The sequence below is a fragment of the Ptychodera flava genome, chromosome 22 (genome assembly GCF_041260155.1).
Source record: "Ptychodera flava strain L36383 chromosome 22, AS_Pfla_20210202, whole genome shotgun sequence".
Lineage (NCBI taxonomy): Eukaryota > Metazoa > Hemichordata > Enteropneusta > Ptychoderidae > Ptychodera > Ptychodera flava.
This window is the reverse complement of record NC_091949.1, coordinates 17,045,026-17,065,777: the sequence shown is the minus strand read 5'-3', so window position 1 is coordinate 17,065,777 and position 20,752 is coordinate 17,045,026. Positions and strand designations below refer to the sequence as shown.

Sequence of the window (20,752 nt, the reverse complement as noted above, 5' to 3'; positions counted from 1 at the left end):
ATGGTGCAATCTCTTGATGCATCTACCAAGTTATAACTACACAACACATGTACAAACCACCTACTATCTGAGTAAAGATAGCTCCTTCAACTACAACATTAACTCCAACAATAACTTATTTGAATGATGCTCTTATAAAATAAAATAGACTCTGATAGTCTTGGTTATTAAAATCTGCAATGTCTCATAGACTATAGTTGTCTTGATTATTGAAATCTGCTATGTCTTTTAGACTCTGGTTGTCTTGATTACTAAAATCTGTCATGTCTCATAGTAGTTGTCTTCATTATTAAAATCTGCAATGTCTCATAGACTCTAATTGTCTTGATTATTAAAATCTGCAATGTCTAATGGACTCTGGTTGTCTTGATTATTGAAATCTGTTGTCTCATAGACTCTGGTTGTCTTGATTATTGAAATCTGTTGTCTCATAGACTCTGGTTGTCTTGATTATTGAAATCTGTTGTCTCATAGACTCTGGTTGTCTTGATTATTGAAATCTGTTGTCTCATAGACTCTGGTTGTCTTGATTATTGAAATCTGTTGTCTCATAGACTCTGGTTGTCTTGATTATTGAAATCTGTTGTCTCATAGACTCTGGTTGTCTTGATTATTGAAATCTGCTGTCTCATAGACTCTGGTTGTCTTGATTATTGAAATCTGCTGTCTCATAGACTCTAGTTATTTGAGTCTGGGGTATTACTTGTCACTGAATAAATCATCTGAATGAACCTAATTTCAATAAACTTAATTTTAGTGGCATTTTGATTTTTATATGCCACTGATTATGCTTTTTCACCATGAAAAAAAGCATGTTCACTAAAGGGACATACAATCGTGATCATTGATAAAAAATCCGCATTTATATATATATAATAAGTGTATCTACAAAATTTGCACACAATTCACAGTGCAAATCTTAGCGGTGTGGCATTTGCAACTGTACCACAAGCCTACCCTCATTTAATGCATTACACCGTGAATGTATCCCTCTGTGACTGTGTGAAACAAACAGTGAATCAAGCAATAACAGACTTTATCAGTTGGTCAGACATCATGCAATCATCCCTGACAGCAAAATATTTGAAAACCAAATATTGCCATACAATCACTGACCTTCTCTCAGATGGTGAATTTGGATTCCATTTAACAGACATGCACTCATCCATATATCCATCCACTAATCAGCGAAGGGACAGTGATCAATCCACTCAATGTTTCCATCTATCAAATATCCTGTTTACCCACACAGCCAAACATACAACCCATACAACGAATTCTGATTCAATTAAACAGACCTGCACACATCCATGCATCACTCAAATCATTCAACGTTTCTGCCCACCATCCCATACAACCTACAACAAGTATAAACATCAATTCAATCATAACAAATCCTGACACCTTTCTCAAGAGATCAAACGCCCATCAATCCATTCCTGATGTCCCTAAACCTAATGATTCATTCTTCCCAAGACTGTAAACCTGTCCACCTACTATTCAAAGTCATACATAGATCCATTAAAAAATAAAAATATTTACCAATTCAGTGGAAAAAATCGATTTATACTTCTACAATTACACAACTGCAAATTGACTCTCTGTACACCTATAAACCTATCAAATCTATCAACACAAAACATCATCCCATCATTTACCCACCACACACTCTCAGTACATCAACCCATTAATCTGAACCACAGATCAACACACTGGCTATGCCCATTGACACATTTCTATAACCAAAAATAAATGTGCTTTTCATTGAAATGCCTATCAACCCACTCAAACATGTACCTCCACAAATATACCCATGAGTTTATCTACACACCCACAATCCCATATTTGGGTAACCAAATCAACCCATGGGTTCATCTACACACCCACAATCCCATATTTGGGTAACCAAATCAACCCATGGGTTCATCTACACACCCACGATCCCGTATTTGGCAAACAAATCAACCAACTGATCAACCACAACCAACCCACACATATCAAACTGTTTCATCTTAAAAGACACCCATCAACCCAACCTGCTCACACAACCAAAAACCCGTCAACCTGTTACCATCCTCTCAGTAATATTGGTCCATGATGGCATTGGGTCACTTACGTGCTGTCCTGAGTGTCCATACCAATCTCTACAGCTATAAGCAATAATTTCAGTTTGGTGAAACAAAATCTGTAAAACAATTAATAAAATCATTTTAGATAACCTTTTTTGCATAGGAAATATGACATACTCATTCGAGCAATTTTTTAACCACCTTTCAGTGAATTCAGTTATACAAATTTTGAATTTATATTACAAAATTCTAATTCGATGAACAACTTTGACTTCTCTTCCAATTTCACCGACAACAGTGTTTTTTTTTTTCTGAGTTGGAGAAAGTTGGTAAATGATTTAGGAACAGCAGACAGGTTTCAAATGTCGGCCATAATTATGCTGTACTGACGACTTGGGAACTCTATTTGTATTTGCTCATTGGTGTTAAAAAAGAAAGTTTTCAACTTTTGCACAAAATTCCAAAGGCAAAGTTTGATCATTGCCTTTCATAATCACAAACAAAAAAACACTGGTCACCATGCAAAGTTTGCAATCAGAAAAACCGATTATCTACCATGAACTGATATTTCAAATTCAATATGGCCACTATAGCCTGTGTTGATTCAGTGGGAAAATATTGAATATTTTTAATTTTTTCAAAGTCAAGACATAGAAATCTTTATGTTCTCCACAGGATTCCAAATGAATTCATAAAAGTAGTAAACCTGGGGAAAGAATTGTAAACATGTGAGTTTCAAAATACATGTCTCAGTGGCCTTAATGTATTGTAGCATAATAAAAAACCCTGCTTATGAAAAACTGAAGATCTCTTGGTTACTGGATCAGCTACATTATATAATTACATCGTTTCTTTAGTTTGCAGGTGGCAAAACAGCTAATTTACAGTTAGTACGAAACTTTGGAAGAGATCACGGCCAAGATGCTAAAGGAAGTCAATGCTTGGTCAAAATATTTCACGGGGAGTTTCAAAATAAAGGCACAGAGTGAGAACCTTGCTGGCTGCAGTCACACATTACGTTAGAAAACTTACTCTGACACTTCCGGGAAGGACATTCCATTAAATGCTGGGGAAAGGTACTCTGTGTACATTTCATTGCCACATCCTGCTAGGTAGTGCTTTTGCCAGGTATCCTTATTGATCTGAAAGAAGAACACAGCATATTGCCATTAAAAATCGGTGTGTGCACTCTTTATAAGAATAGCATCTGTAGCCACACTGTAACAGAACTGATTACAAAGGAATGTTTGAGGGCGCTGATCACAGGAGGATGAACAATTGGAAGCACATTGGGTGACAAAAACGTGACTATATGACTTATCCACATTGAACTTTGGGAAGATATTTTGCTAACAATGGATCGCAGCATTTGGGCAGTTGCTAGTAGCCTATCCATGGCAAAGTTTCTATGCTCACAGTAAGAAATGAGTGCAAGCAATCAGCATAGGAAACCAAGCTTTTGGATAGGCTGCTTTGACTCTAGCGCCCTCTAGGGGAGATGGGCTGACAATATCTTGCATGCAGCTGTCACTCGAAGAGACTTGGTGATGAAATAGGCTGCCCAGTCACTGCTCACAAACTGGCTTGACCTGGTGGGTCATGGCAAGGTTCAGAGGTGAAAGGTTATGGTGTTTGCAAACATGACGAATATCATTCAGAGCTGTATTAGTAACAACTGTGTAGATTGTAAAGCCATTTAGCCTAGAGGCAGGTGTAACGTACATACTCATCTTGAAAAAAAAATTTGTTTGCGTTAGTTACCATGACATTCATGCTGTTATTCAAATTCCTTTTTTTTGTTAAAAAGTTACATTATCTAACCATGTTAGTATGTAAAAAAATACCATTTCACATCTGGCGTTGTTTTCTCCAACTTCTATATATTTCAATTCTAGAGGGAAAGAAATGGCCGGTGGCTGACCAGCTTGGCTTTGTTGTCCAACAGATTTCACCAGATAGTGGCATGTTCTCTTCAACTTTCAGCAAATTAAATTTCATTGTATATATCAAATTCTGTCAGCAAGTGAGTGGTTTTTGGCCCAGTTGATGAATTTCCATGTAATATATGATGGCTGCTGTAACGGCTAGTTTCTCTAACTCAAGGCATGATGCAGCACGAAACGTTTCAATTATCAATTTATTATTTACTGTTTGAATGGCCAGTAGCAATAACTTTTGATGATTTTTAAAACTACATTTGTTTTAAACTTGCAAGTTCTCGTTCTACTCCCCAAAGCATGTTGAAACACCTACTTTTCAGTTTGTCGACACAGCATCTCTACGGGTAAAATACACTGTTATTGTTTACATTTGAATTCTAGTCCAGACCTGAATTCACTTGTTAACAATAGCAATGCAGTTTACACATGTACAGGCTGAGTTGACAAAGCTCAACACTGTACCTTTAACATGATTTGGGGAGTAGAAATTTGCCAAAATAGTGCCATCTCTAATAATGCTAGCAAGATGAATGGCTTTTTGAAAAAATTCTTTTCAAAAGATAAATGAGTTCTTTATGGTAAATTTGAGATAAATGTTGATTTTTTTATCACAACGCTACATATTTCTCACCATCGCTACTTATAGGTTTTTTTTTGCATATTCTAAAACTTTACTATTTAATGCGCTTTGTCATGACTGGAGCAAAGGAGTGAAACACAGCAACAAACAAACTTGTACAAATGAAAAATTACTAAGAGTTGCAAAAACAGGACCTTTACGCTTCCATCCCTCTGAGAATGTTCGCACAGCTCTATTGTTTTCATCTTTTATTGGACCAGTCCACAATGAAAGGGAAGGGGGGGGGGGGGAGAGTGAAGAATTGTCCACAGCCAACATTTTCTTCAATGATATTTGGCAATTTATACTCTGACTTCACAACAACAACATCAGTTCTGTTGAAATTGTTGGCTCATCAATGAATTATTTTAGTCTATGATTTTTTTAAGACAAAACACTGAGAGTTCAGATAATTTTGAGAATGTTGGAACCAAAATGCAAAGAGGGTGTACTTGCGTGAAAACCATGCCTCTATTTGATCAAATCTGTTGAGGGTAAATACAGTTGATTAGCACTTAGAAATATTATATATCATACGTAAACAAAAAACAATCATCATCAATGCAAATAATAAATTGCAGCACATACTGAAAATCTGACACTTAATTAAAAAATAGAAAATAAAAGCAACTCACGCAATATTTTGGAAGATAGAGCAGAACAACATAAAAAAAAATGCAACAGAAAAGCCATGCAAGAGAAAACAAAAAGCGTTAAGATAAAGGGCTGTGAGAGCTACACAAGTGGAGCAGCGAAGTGGGTGATGATGGGAAAAGTGATAACTTCAGTTCAGTGGTATGCATTGGAATTATGGGATACCTTGTGATGCAGAACAGGGTGTATTTTACAGATATGCTTCAATTCTGATTAATGTCTTTACTTTTTCATGTACACAGCACCTACAATGACGAGTTATCGATGGGGAACAGTGGCATATTACTCTACAAATGGCAAAAATAATTAATACTGAATGATGCTTGTTATTGTTACATTACTTTCTGTGACTTGGGGAGACACCACGGACACGATGGATACAGTTAGAATGGTTTGCAAAACGGTGGGCCCGACACAGGCCAAGGGAAGGTGGTTACAAACTTTGGATGACAATTTCAACACGGACACACAAAACAGTGTGTTTTCTAGTATGATACAAACAATGAGACAATTTTCTACTATAACATGCACGATGCGACTTTCTCATTTCGTTTTTGAACATTTTCCCTTCAATTGCCTTATAATAAACACATGACCTCTACATGGTAGACCTTTGACCTTTGGAGCAATCACAAATTCGATATATGGTTTACAAAGTCAGCATGCAACATACATTAACATTCTATAAAACTTGGACAGCTTTCTCCAACAATAACACTATTACTGCTACGACTATATGTTTAAACAAACTGATGAACACTGAAAGACCCCTAACGAGAACTGGTGGATGCGTGCGACTAAGTTTTCATGATGTGTGCAGTGTCACAAACACATCTACAAAATCTAGGTTTACGTTGTGATTTCTGGTAATTATTTGGTTTGCTGCGTCATGGATGTGATCACGCTGTGCATTTTGTGGAGTGACAGTTACCATAATCAGCACAAATCAGGTGCGATGTCGTGTAGAACTCCACACTGATAACAATTCATCCTCAATCAACAAATTCAGCATCCCTTCTTGACATTTTTGTGCTTTTGAAAATTTATCAAGCTGTTTTGCGATCATCCAAATACCATTCTAAAATAATTTCCTCGTCCAAACATATATGAAAACAATATCTTGCACTCTTTGAAAACATGCAACACAGTGCACTTTGTCAAACATTCACTTTGAAAAGCATTGGACTCATAAAGGAATATTTTAACGGAAATCATGATTGCATATTAATTCTTACATCTCCTTTCTGACAAACCTACTTCTTTTCCACTGATTTACCTTCCCACTGTCCACTATTCCATGAAAACTCTCTTGAATCTTGTCTCTTGTGTCCTGAATACTTCTCCGAAACTGGGTCACCTTGGAAACTTTCCCTAACTTTCCCTCAATATTTTCTCTCTCTCTCTGTCGCCAACCTGATGCCGGCGGGTGCTGACTAAATTCTTCCTCAATATTTTCACCAGTCTTTGTATTAGCTGTAGAAGTCTGCCTATCAAACATAACAGGCTCAATCGTTGGCCAAAGACTCTCTCTGCTCATAAACCGTCTTTTACCCTTTCTAGAAATTGCAGTCTTTTCAGCTACGCTATCCTGTCTCAGATGTATATCACTACTGCTGTCTAATTCTGTCTGGTCGGACTCGTTTTTAAACTGCAAATAAGTGAATAAAATAATCAGAGACTTCTTGCTAAATCCCTTGCGATACACCTATCAAGGTCTACATAGCTACCTGCAGGTATTGTTACACAGGTCTATCTCTAAGCAGGTTCCATTCGGTATTGCTATTCAACGACTATGCAAGATCCCTGGGGTTTTGCAGTTGAGCAAGGCAGGATGAGAGCAACTTATGATAAAATCTTTCTCGTATTCAAAGATTTCTCAATCAGGACACTACATTTGAATGAGTGAGCTGGATGCTGTCAAAAGCAATCAACGAGTGAGAAATTTAGCACAAATATGTTTTATCAGAAACATTCTCAAAATCTGCATTAAAATTTTCACGTTTGTTTGTAATTTTATTTCACACAATATTGAAATATGATTTAATATTATTATTAATGTTGACTTTAATCAATTCATTTTTGATAAATCTGTATTTTTTGTATAAACACAGAAAAAGTGAAAATGAAAGATCTTATGACGATGATCTCTTCAGAAATTTATCTTCCTCTCAGCCTTCCTTACTCGGGGGGCATTTTCGGCTTTAGCATGTCAACTACTACAGTCTCAGCATTCCGTTGATGATCTGGGGGACAAACCTGTTTTCCTTTCCCATTCGACGGTTCAGCTTCTTCAGCCTTCGTGATGGAAGGGGTGACAGAAAAGCAGTTAAAGAGTTATTGAAAATGGGCGGAAAAAACAAGAGCTGCACTTGAAAACAAAGAAAGTTAGGCAAGTAAAGTTAGGCGAGTACAACGAAAAAAAACAAACCAGCCTATCAAAAGCTGATCGATGTCATAGAACAGTTATACAGTTGCGGTTTTACTTTTCTTGTAAGGAGTTTGGATGTCAAATTGAAAAGAGATTATCGTTAGAATGTATAGTCTACAATTAGGCTGATGGTTTGGGGCACAGATACATTAGCTCAACAAGCCAGTCTTAATTTTAACATCTCTTGTACATCATTAGTAAGTAAAATACATTCACAACAAAAACACCATTGATCCACGCAATAACGATTTCCAAAACACTTAAAAAAAAATCAATAAATATTTTTCTTTGAACTTCAAAAGATGTTGAAAATTTTTTAACAAGATCTCACATTGTCATTTATTTCAAAAGTTGAATTCCCTGGTTGCCAAGGGAGATGGTATTCTATGTTGTTTAAGACTTAAGAGGGAAGGTTTTGGGCCGTCTTTGATTTTGACACTTGTGGTAATTGAAAGAGAGAATGAAATAGGAATAACAGAATTTTGGCGGGAACAAAGAGGGAAAAAAGAGTGGATTGGGCAAAGAAAATTTTTGAGAGAAAAGTGTAAACAAATGCTGACAAAATCAGCATTGGAGAGAAAAATTATCATTTTGAATCAAAAAGTAAAAACAAGTTATATCCGAGGATACATGTAGATTAGACGTGAGAAAAAAGAACATTGAAAACAAGGAACACATATTTCAATGTCGCTGTAACAGGAAATATCATACGCTACATGTAATGAGAAGATCTATTACCTCGCTGTTTGATCTCATAGCAAACAGGTTGGCCATGATGGTTGAGAACCCTGGCGCCAAGCAACTCTGGGCAATCAATCCCAGCTTCAACTCCGCCAGGCAGATCACGTCGTCTCCTTCTCTCCAGTTCCAGCTGGGAATATTTAGCAGGTACGCCTGTGGGGGCAGACAGAGATTTGCAGACTGAATTAAACACTAATCTCTCAGGTGATGTCTGGGTCTGTGTCTGTCTCTGCTATTTGAGACAGAGTAATTTTCCTACCTTTATTACTTTAATACAGAGATTGTGTAAGACAATATCCCTAGTCGCTGCTGAGTACTGCTCTTACACATAAACCTCTTATGCACTTGCTTGTAGATTGACAACATTCTGAACTCTTGGAGTCAAATTGACAAATTTCTGGACATTTCTTTGCGTCAAACCTATCCCACTTTATATAATGAGTAAAATTTCCTTGCATCAAAGAGAGCTATCTCCAGTCTGTGGGACGTCAATTTTACCTCAGAAGTCATACTATTTAGGTGTTTGATATAATACAGTCAGTCATATATTGGGCAAATTTTTTGCAAGTTCAACAGCTTCTAGTTCTAAAGTGTCCTGTTTTTGGGTTCATTTCTGAAATTCAAATACATTTATACCGATACACCACCAACTTGACTGGAACACAATGTGTAATATCTGGCAACCGTGTGTAAATGAGTAGAATCAGTTGTTGACAGGGCAACTGTTTTCAAGCCTCGTATCTACGCTCCTGTGCACAGTTACATGGGGGACTGAGCTGTATCACCGTGCTCAAGCAACAACACATTTCTTCTGCAGTATTCATTGAAATGAATATTTGAAAGCATTAAAAGAGTAACAGGATTGAATTTACATAAATAAAAAGCTTGTATCATCTGAGGGTATTTACTGAATCAACCAGACTTCTGGAATTTGTATCACACCCATGATATCTTCTGTGGGTGCTTCCAATACATCCATATTGCACAGATCAGATTTGTAATCACACTGACAATCAAGCAGCATGCTCTCTCACCTTGTTGTGGTACTGCAGGAGTTGTACAATGGTTCGTATCTTGGGATGGTAGTTTTTGATTGAGATGACCCTCATGATGTTGGCTGCGTCTTCTTGATCTGGGTCATCGCAGTACTTGTTTGCAAGTACCAGGCAAGCATCTGCATTCTTCAACTGAGAAAGAAACATTGACAAATTGATATTGTTATTGAGAAAAGCAACAAGGGTGAAAATCTGGAGCAAAATTACAATTGACAGAAAAACATCATCAGTAGTTTGACAATGAAGTGAGTCAGCAGATCAGACTTTTACAATCAATTCAAAATGAAATATCTTTATAGGTCTACGAAATGAATTTCAACAGCATGGAAGTAAGTTAAACATTAATCATTTTAAACCCAGTGCATTTACCAGACTCAAATGAATACATGTACATGTATACCTAAAGCACCATGCTAATAGCATATTACAGAATATATTAAAATATATTTCATATTTCAAAAAGGTATGCAAATTCAATAATTTGACTATGAAAGTATTACAACAGATTTTTTTTCATGTTCATTGTTTTAATTTTTTCACTATAGTACTTATTTAAAGCTAAAGACGATGTAATATTTGACTTGGTTGAAAAGTACTTCTGTGACTAATTTGACAGTCCAAGGAATCATGAACAAAATTTACTACAGCCTCACTAATCCAATAAATGAGTTGAGACTAACGTGAACAGAATCCGATATGAGTGATAAGGATTACTAAAATTGCTAAGGATACACATCAGATTTTGATAATTATATGCACATTTTTTGGAGCCACCATTAATGTCACCTGTTTCAGTCATTTATGATTTTTAAAGCCAATATCATGGCATGCAGATTGCTGCCCGAAATATTTCCAGCTTTGGACATTTTGACCTCAATTTTGACTTCTCTGCCTCATCAACTGCACACATCAATCATCAAACATTACAAAATTACTATTCTGATTATTGTAAAGGAGAATTTGTTTTGGATCAAAATTTGTCGCTGACATTTTAAAACTTTGCTGATTGCCATGCCAGTGTCAGATTTAATTTTCACTATTTTCCATGAAACTGTTTCACACACAAAACAAAAACACTGTCAATTATAAGGAAAATCTACAATTGAAGAGAGAAGTTTGTTCACTTACAAACTGCATCATGAATTTATATCAGATTGAGCTAAATTCTCTTCTTCAGACAAGTTCACACACATCCTTCAAAATCTTGTTTAATATTCCTGATTTCTCAGTCAAATATCCCTAACCATCAACTTGCACTGAGCGTCGTATACATGCACATCTATAATTTCAATGTCTTTCGAGAGTACCCTACATCTGATTAATCTTTTCAAAGATATATACAAAAGGACGATCAGAAAGAGATTTGGTAGAAACACTTTCAAGGAAAACGAATTCTTGATTGTATGTCCACTGCCAAACAAAGAATAATTGATGAACCTCAAATGTGTTTAACGATTATATCATTGGCACTAACAAGTGTAAATCTATGTACTGGACAATAACTTGTGAAATAAATGTATATGACCTCTGACCTAACAAAGGGAGTCTAGGCTGCATAGCATAGATGCCGTGAGTGATTTATAGACAGTAAGGATCACATAAATTTGATGATGTCGTGTTATTGTTACGCCACCTGTTCCCTGTCAAAGGCTGCTCATCATTTTTTGTGGTCTTTCTGTGGTTTGCACACAGGGCTGGACTTGCTTGGACACTGTTGGCAGTGGTTTGCATGTATGGTTGGATTTACGGAAGGCTGTTAACTTACCCTGACTCGCTCCAAGTCTGTTGAATCCAACACTGAGCCTTGGAAGAACTGTAAGTGAGTGAAATGCCTCTTGAAGAATGCCTCCAAGGCAAGGTCTGGTTCAGCACTGAATAAATAAATGAATGAAAAGATAAATAATTCAATAATAAATTACAAATAACCAGATAAGTACTTTACTGAATAAAATAAGTAAAATAAATACATAAATAAATAAATAAATGAATAATTAAAACATTTGACTCTTTTGGTGTCACACACAGGTATATATATTTGTGGAGCAGAAGTCCGTTCAATTTACACACATGCTGCCCTCATGCCTCAGTAATGATTCATCTTTTGTTTTTTTACGACCACTGCCCACCTCTCTTGAAATTCCTAAGGCTGGCCTGTGGCTTGCATGAAGATAGATGGTTGTAGGATTTACACGCTTTGAATCAAATTCAAGGATTGGACTAACAATGACATATTGAGAAATGGAACAATCTCAAATAACCTTGGGAGAAAGATTGCAAGGGCTGTCTGAAATTTCTCAATGGCTGTCATATTATATTTTACAGCCCAAACAAGGGAATTTGTGCCCAGGGGTAGGTGACCATTTGCCCAATGTCAGGAGGGCATATGGTCTCTGGCCTTGAAGATACATACAGTAGTCCCTTGTTTGGGCTATAATGCTTTTATTACATGCCTCTCTTACATAGTTTTCACTCCAAATATTTGGGTTTATTTGCAAATGACAACCATATTCATTATTTCATTTCAGAACAAAAGCCATTAAAAATAGAAACGACTTTCATCATCAAACAGTGCATTGTTATACAGTTTATAAAACTTTATATGTACAATTTTCTAGAAACCAGATTTCCCATGTATAGCATGTAATTTGAACATTATGAAATACATGTACCAATAAAGTCAAGGTGAAAACAGGCCTGGTTCACTTTCAGTCAAATGATGACTATGCGGCCTGCAAAGTCATCAACGAATCCTATGGAGAGCGCAACGTTCAATACATGAGGCATGTAATAAATCAGTATCTTACCAGGTATGAGAAAATAGTCAGTCTTTTGGAATACTCACTTGTGAAGAAGAATAACTTCTACATTGACATCGTCTCTGTCTTTGTGAAGGAAGTCTTTGATAAAATTTGACACAGATTCATATGTGATGTGACCACATAATACAACATGTCTGTGAAAAAAAAAAGAAAATACATTATGAAAGGAAAACTTATTGACAATAGGTAATGATGACTAACTTCTATTACCGTAGATCAGAAAGATAGGCAGTTTTACGAAATTTTGTTTGTCTTGTATATTCTAACATCACTTGATCACTTTATTATGAAGATGAGTGAGGTATGGCGAACACGATCATATTGATACTGAACGTACAAATGGGTTGAGATTTCATGAGACAAGATGTCTTGGCCACATTCATACGGCAACCTGTGTGGATCCATGTCAGAACACTGTACATGTATGTAATATGGGTTTGACTTTAGATAGCACCTTGTATAGTGTAGGCAATGTATTATTTACGCAATTAGCTTGTTCAGCTAATAATTTCATGAATTTAACAATGATACAAGAGGAGGAAACCGGCACTATGTACCAACTAAACTTTCAAACACTGCAAGATATAATATGCTCTCCTTATAATACAACAGAATGACATTGGAAACTTTTCAAATCAGGTCACGCAAAGAACTGTGTGGAAATTCCCAATTTGGAAGCAAATGGCAAAAATTGAATTGTTTCTCAACAATTTCCCATGACACTAATTTTGCATTTCCTGGGTTCAATAGTGACATTAAGGAGACTCAACATCACACAAATTGCTGCAATTTAATTCATTATAATAACAAGGTTACAGGAAAATTGCCGTGTCAGAAATGCTGCGTAAGGTCAAACTTTGAAGTACTGTGAACAGCTATGAGCACATATCACTTTATTAGCATAGATCTTTGTGTAACCCTATAACCACCATGGTTTGGCCCAAACCCATTGTTATCAATGGTGAGTGTGGACCTCTTTATAATTAATCGGGGTGAACAGGCAAAATAGCCTAGGTCTCTTTTTAACTCTTTCAGTGAAGGACTTGGGTTCATCCCTACTATTTTCAATAGGATGAGAGAAGTTACTCATAAGGAAATGCACCAACAGATTACATTTTCAAAACCATGACACAATATGTTTATATTTTTTTTGCTATCATGCAAGCTTCACTTTTTTGATGGGTATAGTATAAAGTATAGTATGAACAATATAGTGCGATAAAATAATGAATATTCAAAGCTTGTAATTCCTTGTAGTAGTATCTGTTGGTGAAGGCACATGTCAGGAGTAATGGTCATCTGACCACTCGTCATTGGTTTTTCATAATTGTCTTGATGTTTTATTGGACACATCTTGATAGTCACTAAATTTCTCGTAAATTCAAATAAATTGGACAGTAGGTTATGCAAACTAGTCGATTCTTAGATGATGAAATTACAATCAACAAAGGTGAGTCCGACATTAATGCATGCTTTGTGGTGCAGGATATTAGTATATCGTAGCATCCTAAATGAATAGATTAATTCAAAATACTTTGAATGCAGGCACCGATGATACTGGTAATCAAATTGCATCGCTCAGTTCAGACCTTAGTGAATTACACAAAAATGTCTATTTTAATTTAATTTATCAATTTCATCTAAACAGTTATGACAATGATGAGATTTATATGATATGATCATACAATCAAGGGAACCCACCTGATGCAGTTAGTTAAATAATCCCCTAGACTGAAATTCAAATGGGTGTCTTTGTACTTATAGTGTATATATACTTGTGAATAATTTTAACCCATTTGCCCAAATACTCTGTAAAAAGTCCACAATCACCGTTGATAACAATTGGTTTGAATCAAAGCATGATTGTGGAATGGTTAAATGAGCCAACAAGGTTTCTATTTCTAATACTTGATGAAGTGTTTCAAAATTTAACACCTTTACAATCATGGATATCTATCTATCCATTCTCCTTTGTGGCTGATGTTTTATTCTGCAGACTTTATACATGAGATTACTGTTTGTGTGTGATGATAGCAAACAACTGTTGCTGGATGCTGAAAGCAAATACTCCATGATCGGAATCCATTTGCTGTGCAACAGCTGTCAGCCACACACTAGGGACTTGTCATGTCATTTTTCATGACAACCAGAGGAGCTGTCCCACCATGAAAATCTTGACCTATCATTCACAAATTCAATTCTATGAAGTTTCCCTATCTCTGCTGAGAAGTCTCAAACCAGGCGTATGTATGTTTGGATAAATGTCTATAAATTGCTGCTCAAAAAATATACCTTCATTCAGTTGTATATACATGTGAACTTTGAGAAATGCAAGCAACTTTGCACTGGCTTAGTTTTTTGAAATTCAAAAATTTTATTCTTCTCCATAGAGTTAACACAGGGATGGCGGCCATTTTGAATTTTAAATATTGGTAAAACTTGGATTATTTGTTTCTCTAGTACCAAAATTTGCAAGGTGACCCTCGATTTTTATTCTTGATTTTGAAAGAGAATGGCTGAAAGATTCCTTAAGGAAAGTTTGAGCAAAAGTTTAAGTCTTTCACTTTCAAGGCGCATACTACCTTAAATTGCAAAATTCTGCAATCATGTGAATCGGGCATGGAGCCATGATAGTGGAGTTATTCCAACATGAAAAGGCGCCAATCTTTCTATAATATGATTTTCTCCGCAGAATTCAATTAGTTACTACCAGTAATTGCATAGAATCACACAAAATGACCAGTTACCTGCTAAGCAAACCTGATCTACAGCTCGAATAGATTAGAATAATCAGAGACAGGAAAAACTGGCTAACATTTCATCCAAACCATCTACTCAACACTTTATATGCCTGTTCAAATCACTGTTAAACAGGAAGACAAGCTACCATCTCTTTTCTCTAGTTAATTACCAATACTAATGGATGGAATTGTCTAAAATGTAATTAATTCTTTATTATCAGAGTGTAATATCAAATTAAAAACGGAGAATATTGTAATAGCTAAAAAATATCCTTACAGATAAAATTCGACATTTCCATTCTTCAAACAGGAAATGAGTTGAGCACGTATGCATGATGTAGTTCATTTGTAATTCATGCAAATTTCTTGACACAACTGTACAATAAGCTCTCATACGATATTTGTATCTCACACACTCCCTGTATTGTGTCCATAATTGTTCCATCTTTGAAAATGTGACGGAAATATTGGCAAGCTGTTAGTTGATGTTCCCAGCTCATGGTCTGACCTTGGAGATACAATAGGTGAATTTTTTACTCCAAACTACCAGAAGCTGTCATTTGCGTGATTATAAAATTGGTATCAAATGAGATATCTTGATTTCTGAAAGACTGGGTCAAAGTTGACAAAAACAAGTCATCGTTGATGACACAGTCCCCACTTGTTAATAATGGGTACTTTGATTACATGTCCTCAGAGAGGATAGAGTCCTCTTCATTAATTAGGTCTGTGATAAAAATACTTTGATACAGATGGCGCTCAATGGCCAAGAATGAGTTCCATGGTGATGAAAACATAAAACCAATGTAGGCCACCATCCTAAAGTTCATAAAATGAGTCAACTAGGAATTAATCAACAGGATGTTGCAAAACATTTTTGCATACAATTCTAACACTTAACAGATTATCACTGGTACCATATTTCATAAAGTTTGATGCAGTATTTACAACACTATGAGATCAACATCTGTATCAAGTTTCATCACATTTGACGTTGTATTAATTTGTGGCTATATCACCCTAATTAGGAAAGTTCATTACTTACGCAATTACAAATTAATTAAAATGACACTGATATGTCTTTTTCAATGTTAAAGCAATGTGAGTTTAACATCGGTTAACATCTGTATAAAGTTTCATGAATTTGATGCAGTACATATTTCTTGACATATCAGCCTACTTACGAAACTTCAATAATTGACATGTTACTGCTACATGACGTGAAACAAATTGACGAGCATATGTATGAAATAGGTCAATGTCAACTTTGAATGATACTGGTGGAAATATGTCTGAGTTATGGCTCTGTACATGAAACATCGTAATAAAATGGCTGCCTAGCAACCATATTGGATCGTATCACATAAAAAATCGACGTACATATGTATGACATAGGTCAATGTCCTTGTACCAACTTTGAATAAAATCAGTTGAGATATGCCTAAGTTATGCCTCTGTATATGAAAAAATCGTAACAAAATGACCACACAGCAGCCATATTGGATCGTATCACAAAACAAATTGACGTGCATATCTATGACATTGGTCAATGTCCTTGTACCAACTTTGAATAAAATCGGTTGAGATATGCCTGAGTTATGCCTCTGTATATGAAAAATTGTAATAAAATGGCCGCCAGCGGCCATATTGGATTGTATCACAAAACAAATCGACCTGCATATCTATGAAATTGGTCAATGTCCTTGTAGCAATGTTGAATAAAATCGGTTGAAACATGTCTGAGTTGTGGCTCTGTACATGAAAAAATCATAATAAAATGGCCGCCTGGCGGCCATATTGGATCGTATCACAAAAAAATTGACGTGCATATCTATGACATTGGTCAATGTCTTTGTACCAACTTTGAATAAAATCAGTTGAAACATGTCTGAGTTATGGCTCTGTACATGAAAAAATCGTAATAAAATGGCCGCCTGGCGGCCATATTGGATCGTATCACAAAGAAAATTGACGTGCATATCTATGACATTGGTCAATGTCCTTGTACCAACTTTGAATAAAATTGGTTGAAACATGTCTGAGTTATGGCTCTGTACATGAAAAAATTGTAATAAAATGGCCGCCTGGCGGCCATATTGGATCGTATCCCAAAACAAATCGACGTGCATCTGTATGACATATGAAGTAATCCTTGTACCAAGTTTGAATGAAATCGCTTCTTGCATCTCTGAGATATCTGTGTGAACGGACGGACGGACGGACGGACGCATGCACGCACGCACAGACGCACGCATGGACATGACCAAACCTACGGACGGTGTCCGTGGGGACAAAAATTAATCTCCTTTATGATGTGATGAATGACCCTTAAAGTTCCTGAATGCTTACAAGCATGGTAATTATATTGATTTGAAACATTTCATTCGTAACCAAAATATTCCCCTAGAAAAAAATTTTCTTAATATTTTGAAAGATTTTATCTCAAACTTTAAAAGCATTGTAAGTGACATTCACAACATCAGAATGTATATATGCTAATATCAAAATCAAATTTGTTCAGGTTTATTGATAAAATAAAATTAAATAGCACTTGGCATACATAAAGGTAGATCAAAATTTCACAAATTGCATATTTTTCTTCAATAAACATAAATCAGTACAAACTTAGGGAGTCATCTTTTACAAAGTAATAGGAAAAGGCCCCCTTGAGTGTGCTTATTCGGTTGTAACATTGTCTCTACCCACTAAATCTGCAGTCCTGCCCAGAAACTCCGAGAGTGAGAAAGTGCTTATCAAAATTACAGTCACATCTCCTGCTCAGGATATTATTATCATGGTATTTGATAAATTTCCCTCTCTGGGGCCTAGCATTGTGGTGATAATTAATTGAAATGTCTTTCTCTCCAGTCACCGACACAATCATTGTCATTAAAGTGCTATTCCTAGTGGACTCTATACAATTTTTTTAACAAAGACTTCAGCAAGAATTATTTTTAGCCATGGAGACTGCCTGATAAAGTATCCACAGAAAGTAAATCTCTCTACGCCCTAATTATTTTCAATTATCTTTATAGATGGAAAAAATGAAGTTTGTAATTTAAATGTGCTTGATATAATTCCTGCTCTATTCTTTGGTACCTATTTGTTGAATCTTGTTCGATATGTTAATAGATTCTTTGATACATTTATCAATTCGGTGTGCAGGTTCCATAGTCTGGTAATTTTAACTGATACAGTACAAATACTCGCTTTTTATAACAAAACCTTTCACTACACAATGAAACATTTGAAATGAAAAACCACCCTACAGAAGGTGCCTCCACCAAGTTCAAAGAGCTTTGACAAATTTATCCCAATTAAACTTCAATTGCACTTGATTTTGAAATCTGAATCTTAATAAAGAAATTTTGTTGTGTGTGTAAATGTGCATGTACGGTGTGTCTGTGTGTATGTGTGTACATGTGTGTTGGGGGTGGCTGTACTAAACTACAGATCTTCTGAACAATGATAGAAAATCTTACATGACTATATCGCATCAATATAAGTTCACAGATGCAAAATAATATGTGATCTCATATTCCTTGCTTTCATATTGTGTATATGCTACAATATGAGGACAAAGCTGATGTTACTCGTGTAGTGTACAACCACCAAAGTTGTACACAAACATCCTTGACTTACTTTTTCCCACTTTCTCCGCTGTATGAACCACCATATTTTCTTCTCCCACCAATGAGCTCCATAATTTCTGGAACGTAACTCGCAAACATGGCCTATGAGTGAAGAAGACAAAAAGAATTACTTAAAATGATCAATCAATCAATCAATCAATCAATCACTTTACATTTGATAAGTTAAAATGCCCCTGATCTGAAACAATTGACAGAGTATAGAATTTTAATCATGCTTGCTTGTTTTACGAAGATTGTTTCTTCAGTTTTGCTCTAAAATGAAAGATTGTGGGGAATATTGAACTGCTTCACACTTCGATAGGAAGAATTCAAATGTTTCAAACTGTTTTAAACAGTATACACTATAGAGAATGTGGGCTTTATTTGGTCTGGAGATTATTTTATAGATTGTAGAATCAAATATAATCAATATCTGTGATTGCTAACACAAATACACCCATTTGACTGGTTAGACACTCTTTTTCCTGACACTTATAGATTACACAGTGAACTTAGATGGCATAAAAGACTGATAATGAGAAGTCTAAGTTTACCATATCCTGTCGAATGTTACAACAGATTTCATGAGTTTTGAATCAAGAAACTAAAGCAATACCAAATTCAGAACAAAGTCAGCGGTTTGTGTTATCATCAGTGACATGATGTCTACAGAATGTGAAATATATCTGTGCTCAAAATTTGTCATTATCAGTAAAGTTCTCAATAGCTGTTCTGCAGTCAAAGTAAAGCTAGAATATACGTGGCCACTTCGAAAATCTGAACAGAAAGGAATCTATGAACAAAATGCCATAGAACAGTCTCAGTATGACTTTCACATATCATGGTGACATCTCTATAACAAATGCTGGAGCTTGGATGAAGAACAATGAGTTGACAATAAGTTGACTGTTCTACTACGGTCCCTCCACAAAACGGTCAAGAAACGCTTTTGTTCAAAGGTGCTAATCACCTACACAGTTGCAACAGTCCGCGTTGCGGTGGACGCAGGAAGCGAATGACGTCATACGCAAGTTAGCGTCTTGTTTCAGTGGCGTCTTGTGACACGGTCCCGCTCCGGTATCCTACGATTTTCAGTCAATCAAGCTACTTTATTTTCATCTTTCTGCACTGTTTCGCATGTATTTGAAGACTGGTGAGAAGATGAGTAAAACAGTTCCTTAAAGATCTAGGTCACTATCGAGAAATCTTGGATGATATTTTATGGCTGAGTTCAGCTATGAGGTGATCTTGACCGACGCCATGCATTTCGGAAACACTGTGAATTTTACTCCCCCGTTTGTTTTTTCACCTTTCATCAAAAAAGTAAGTCATGCACCTTCTAACAAGGCAAAGACTTCGAAAAAATAGGGAATCGTGTTGTGTTGTTATTTTGAAACCTAATTCGACAAGAAAACTAGTCTTTTTTGTCGCGTTTATATTTTCAACTGAAAACAAAATGGCGTCGCTTGGGATCGACGAGTCGTATCTGCATTACATGGGAAAATCCTAAAATGTCTTCCTTAACTCCCTTTTGATATCGATTTAACATGATAATTCCTCAGTTCCAAACTTTGAGAGTTCGATTTGAAATTTTTAATCGTTTTCAACAAAATTCAATGCACGAAATCAAGGAACTCTTACAATGACCTTGTTTTTGCAAGGTGTCTCCCGTCGACCGTGCGTCGACCCATTGAGAGTTGGGCGTTATGGTAATAGTGCAACGTTTTTCGCCCCTTTTTTTCTCCTTTATCGATCGTTCAGAGGTTTCAAGTGCGTCCCTACCGATCGTTCAGTCTTCTCAAAAGTAGGCAATCAGGTTCATGACGGAATCTGTTCTTTCTTAAAGACACAAGTTACTGCCGAACCCAATGTTTTGATTTTGTCGACCTTTCGAATTCTCAGACCGCCAAATTTAGAGAATCTAGAAACCCTACAAGTGTCGCGACATTTTGGTGACATGACCTCCCCAAGCCTGTGTGCCAGACTCTCTGCCATTGATTTTCCTGATTGAGGATCAAGTGAGATACAAATCATGTCGTGTATGGGTTTCGTAT

At 36.0% G+C, this 20,752-nt stretch overlaps 1 protein-coding gene across 34 annotated transcripts in view; it reads right to left on the bottom strand.

The window, feature by feature from the left end:
- LOC139122823 (calcium-activated potassium channel subunit alpha-1-like) overlaps nucleotides 1-20,752 on the bottom strand; it is a 145,274-nt gene that overhangs the window by 50,265 nt on the left and 74,257 nt on the right. For 27 of the 34 annotated variants that reach the window (XM_070688590.1, XM_070688589.1, XM_070688595.1 and 24 more), the window contains exons 7-14: nucleotides 18,709-18,800; nucleotides 12,349-12,459; nucleotides 11,272-11,377; nucleotides 9,486-9,638; nucleotides 8,449-8,604; nucleotides 7,539-7,577; nucleotides 3,102-3,211; nucleotides 2,117-2,185 (exon numbers count right to left, since the gene is read on the bottom strand). In XM_070688590.1, coding sequence (XP_070544691.1) covers nucleotides 2,117-2,185; nucleotides 3,102-3,211; nucleotides 7,539-7,577; nucleotides 8,449-8,604; nucleotides 9,486-9,638; nucleotides 11,272-11,377; nucleotides 12,349-12,459; nucleotides 18,709-18,800 — 836 coding nt within the window. The remainder of the gene's footprint in view (nucleotides 1-2,116; nucleotides 2,186-3,101; nucleotides 3,212-7,538; nucleotides 7,578-8,448; nucleotides 8,605-9,485; nucleotides 9,639-11,271; nucleotides 11,378-12,348; nucleotides 12,460-18,708; nucleotides 18,801-20,752) is intronic. The other 7 variants (XM_070688592.1, XM_070688612.1, XM_070688616.1 and 4 more) reach the window with 2 other exon arrangements.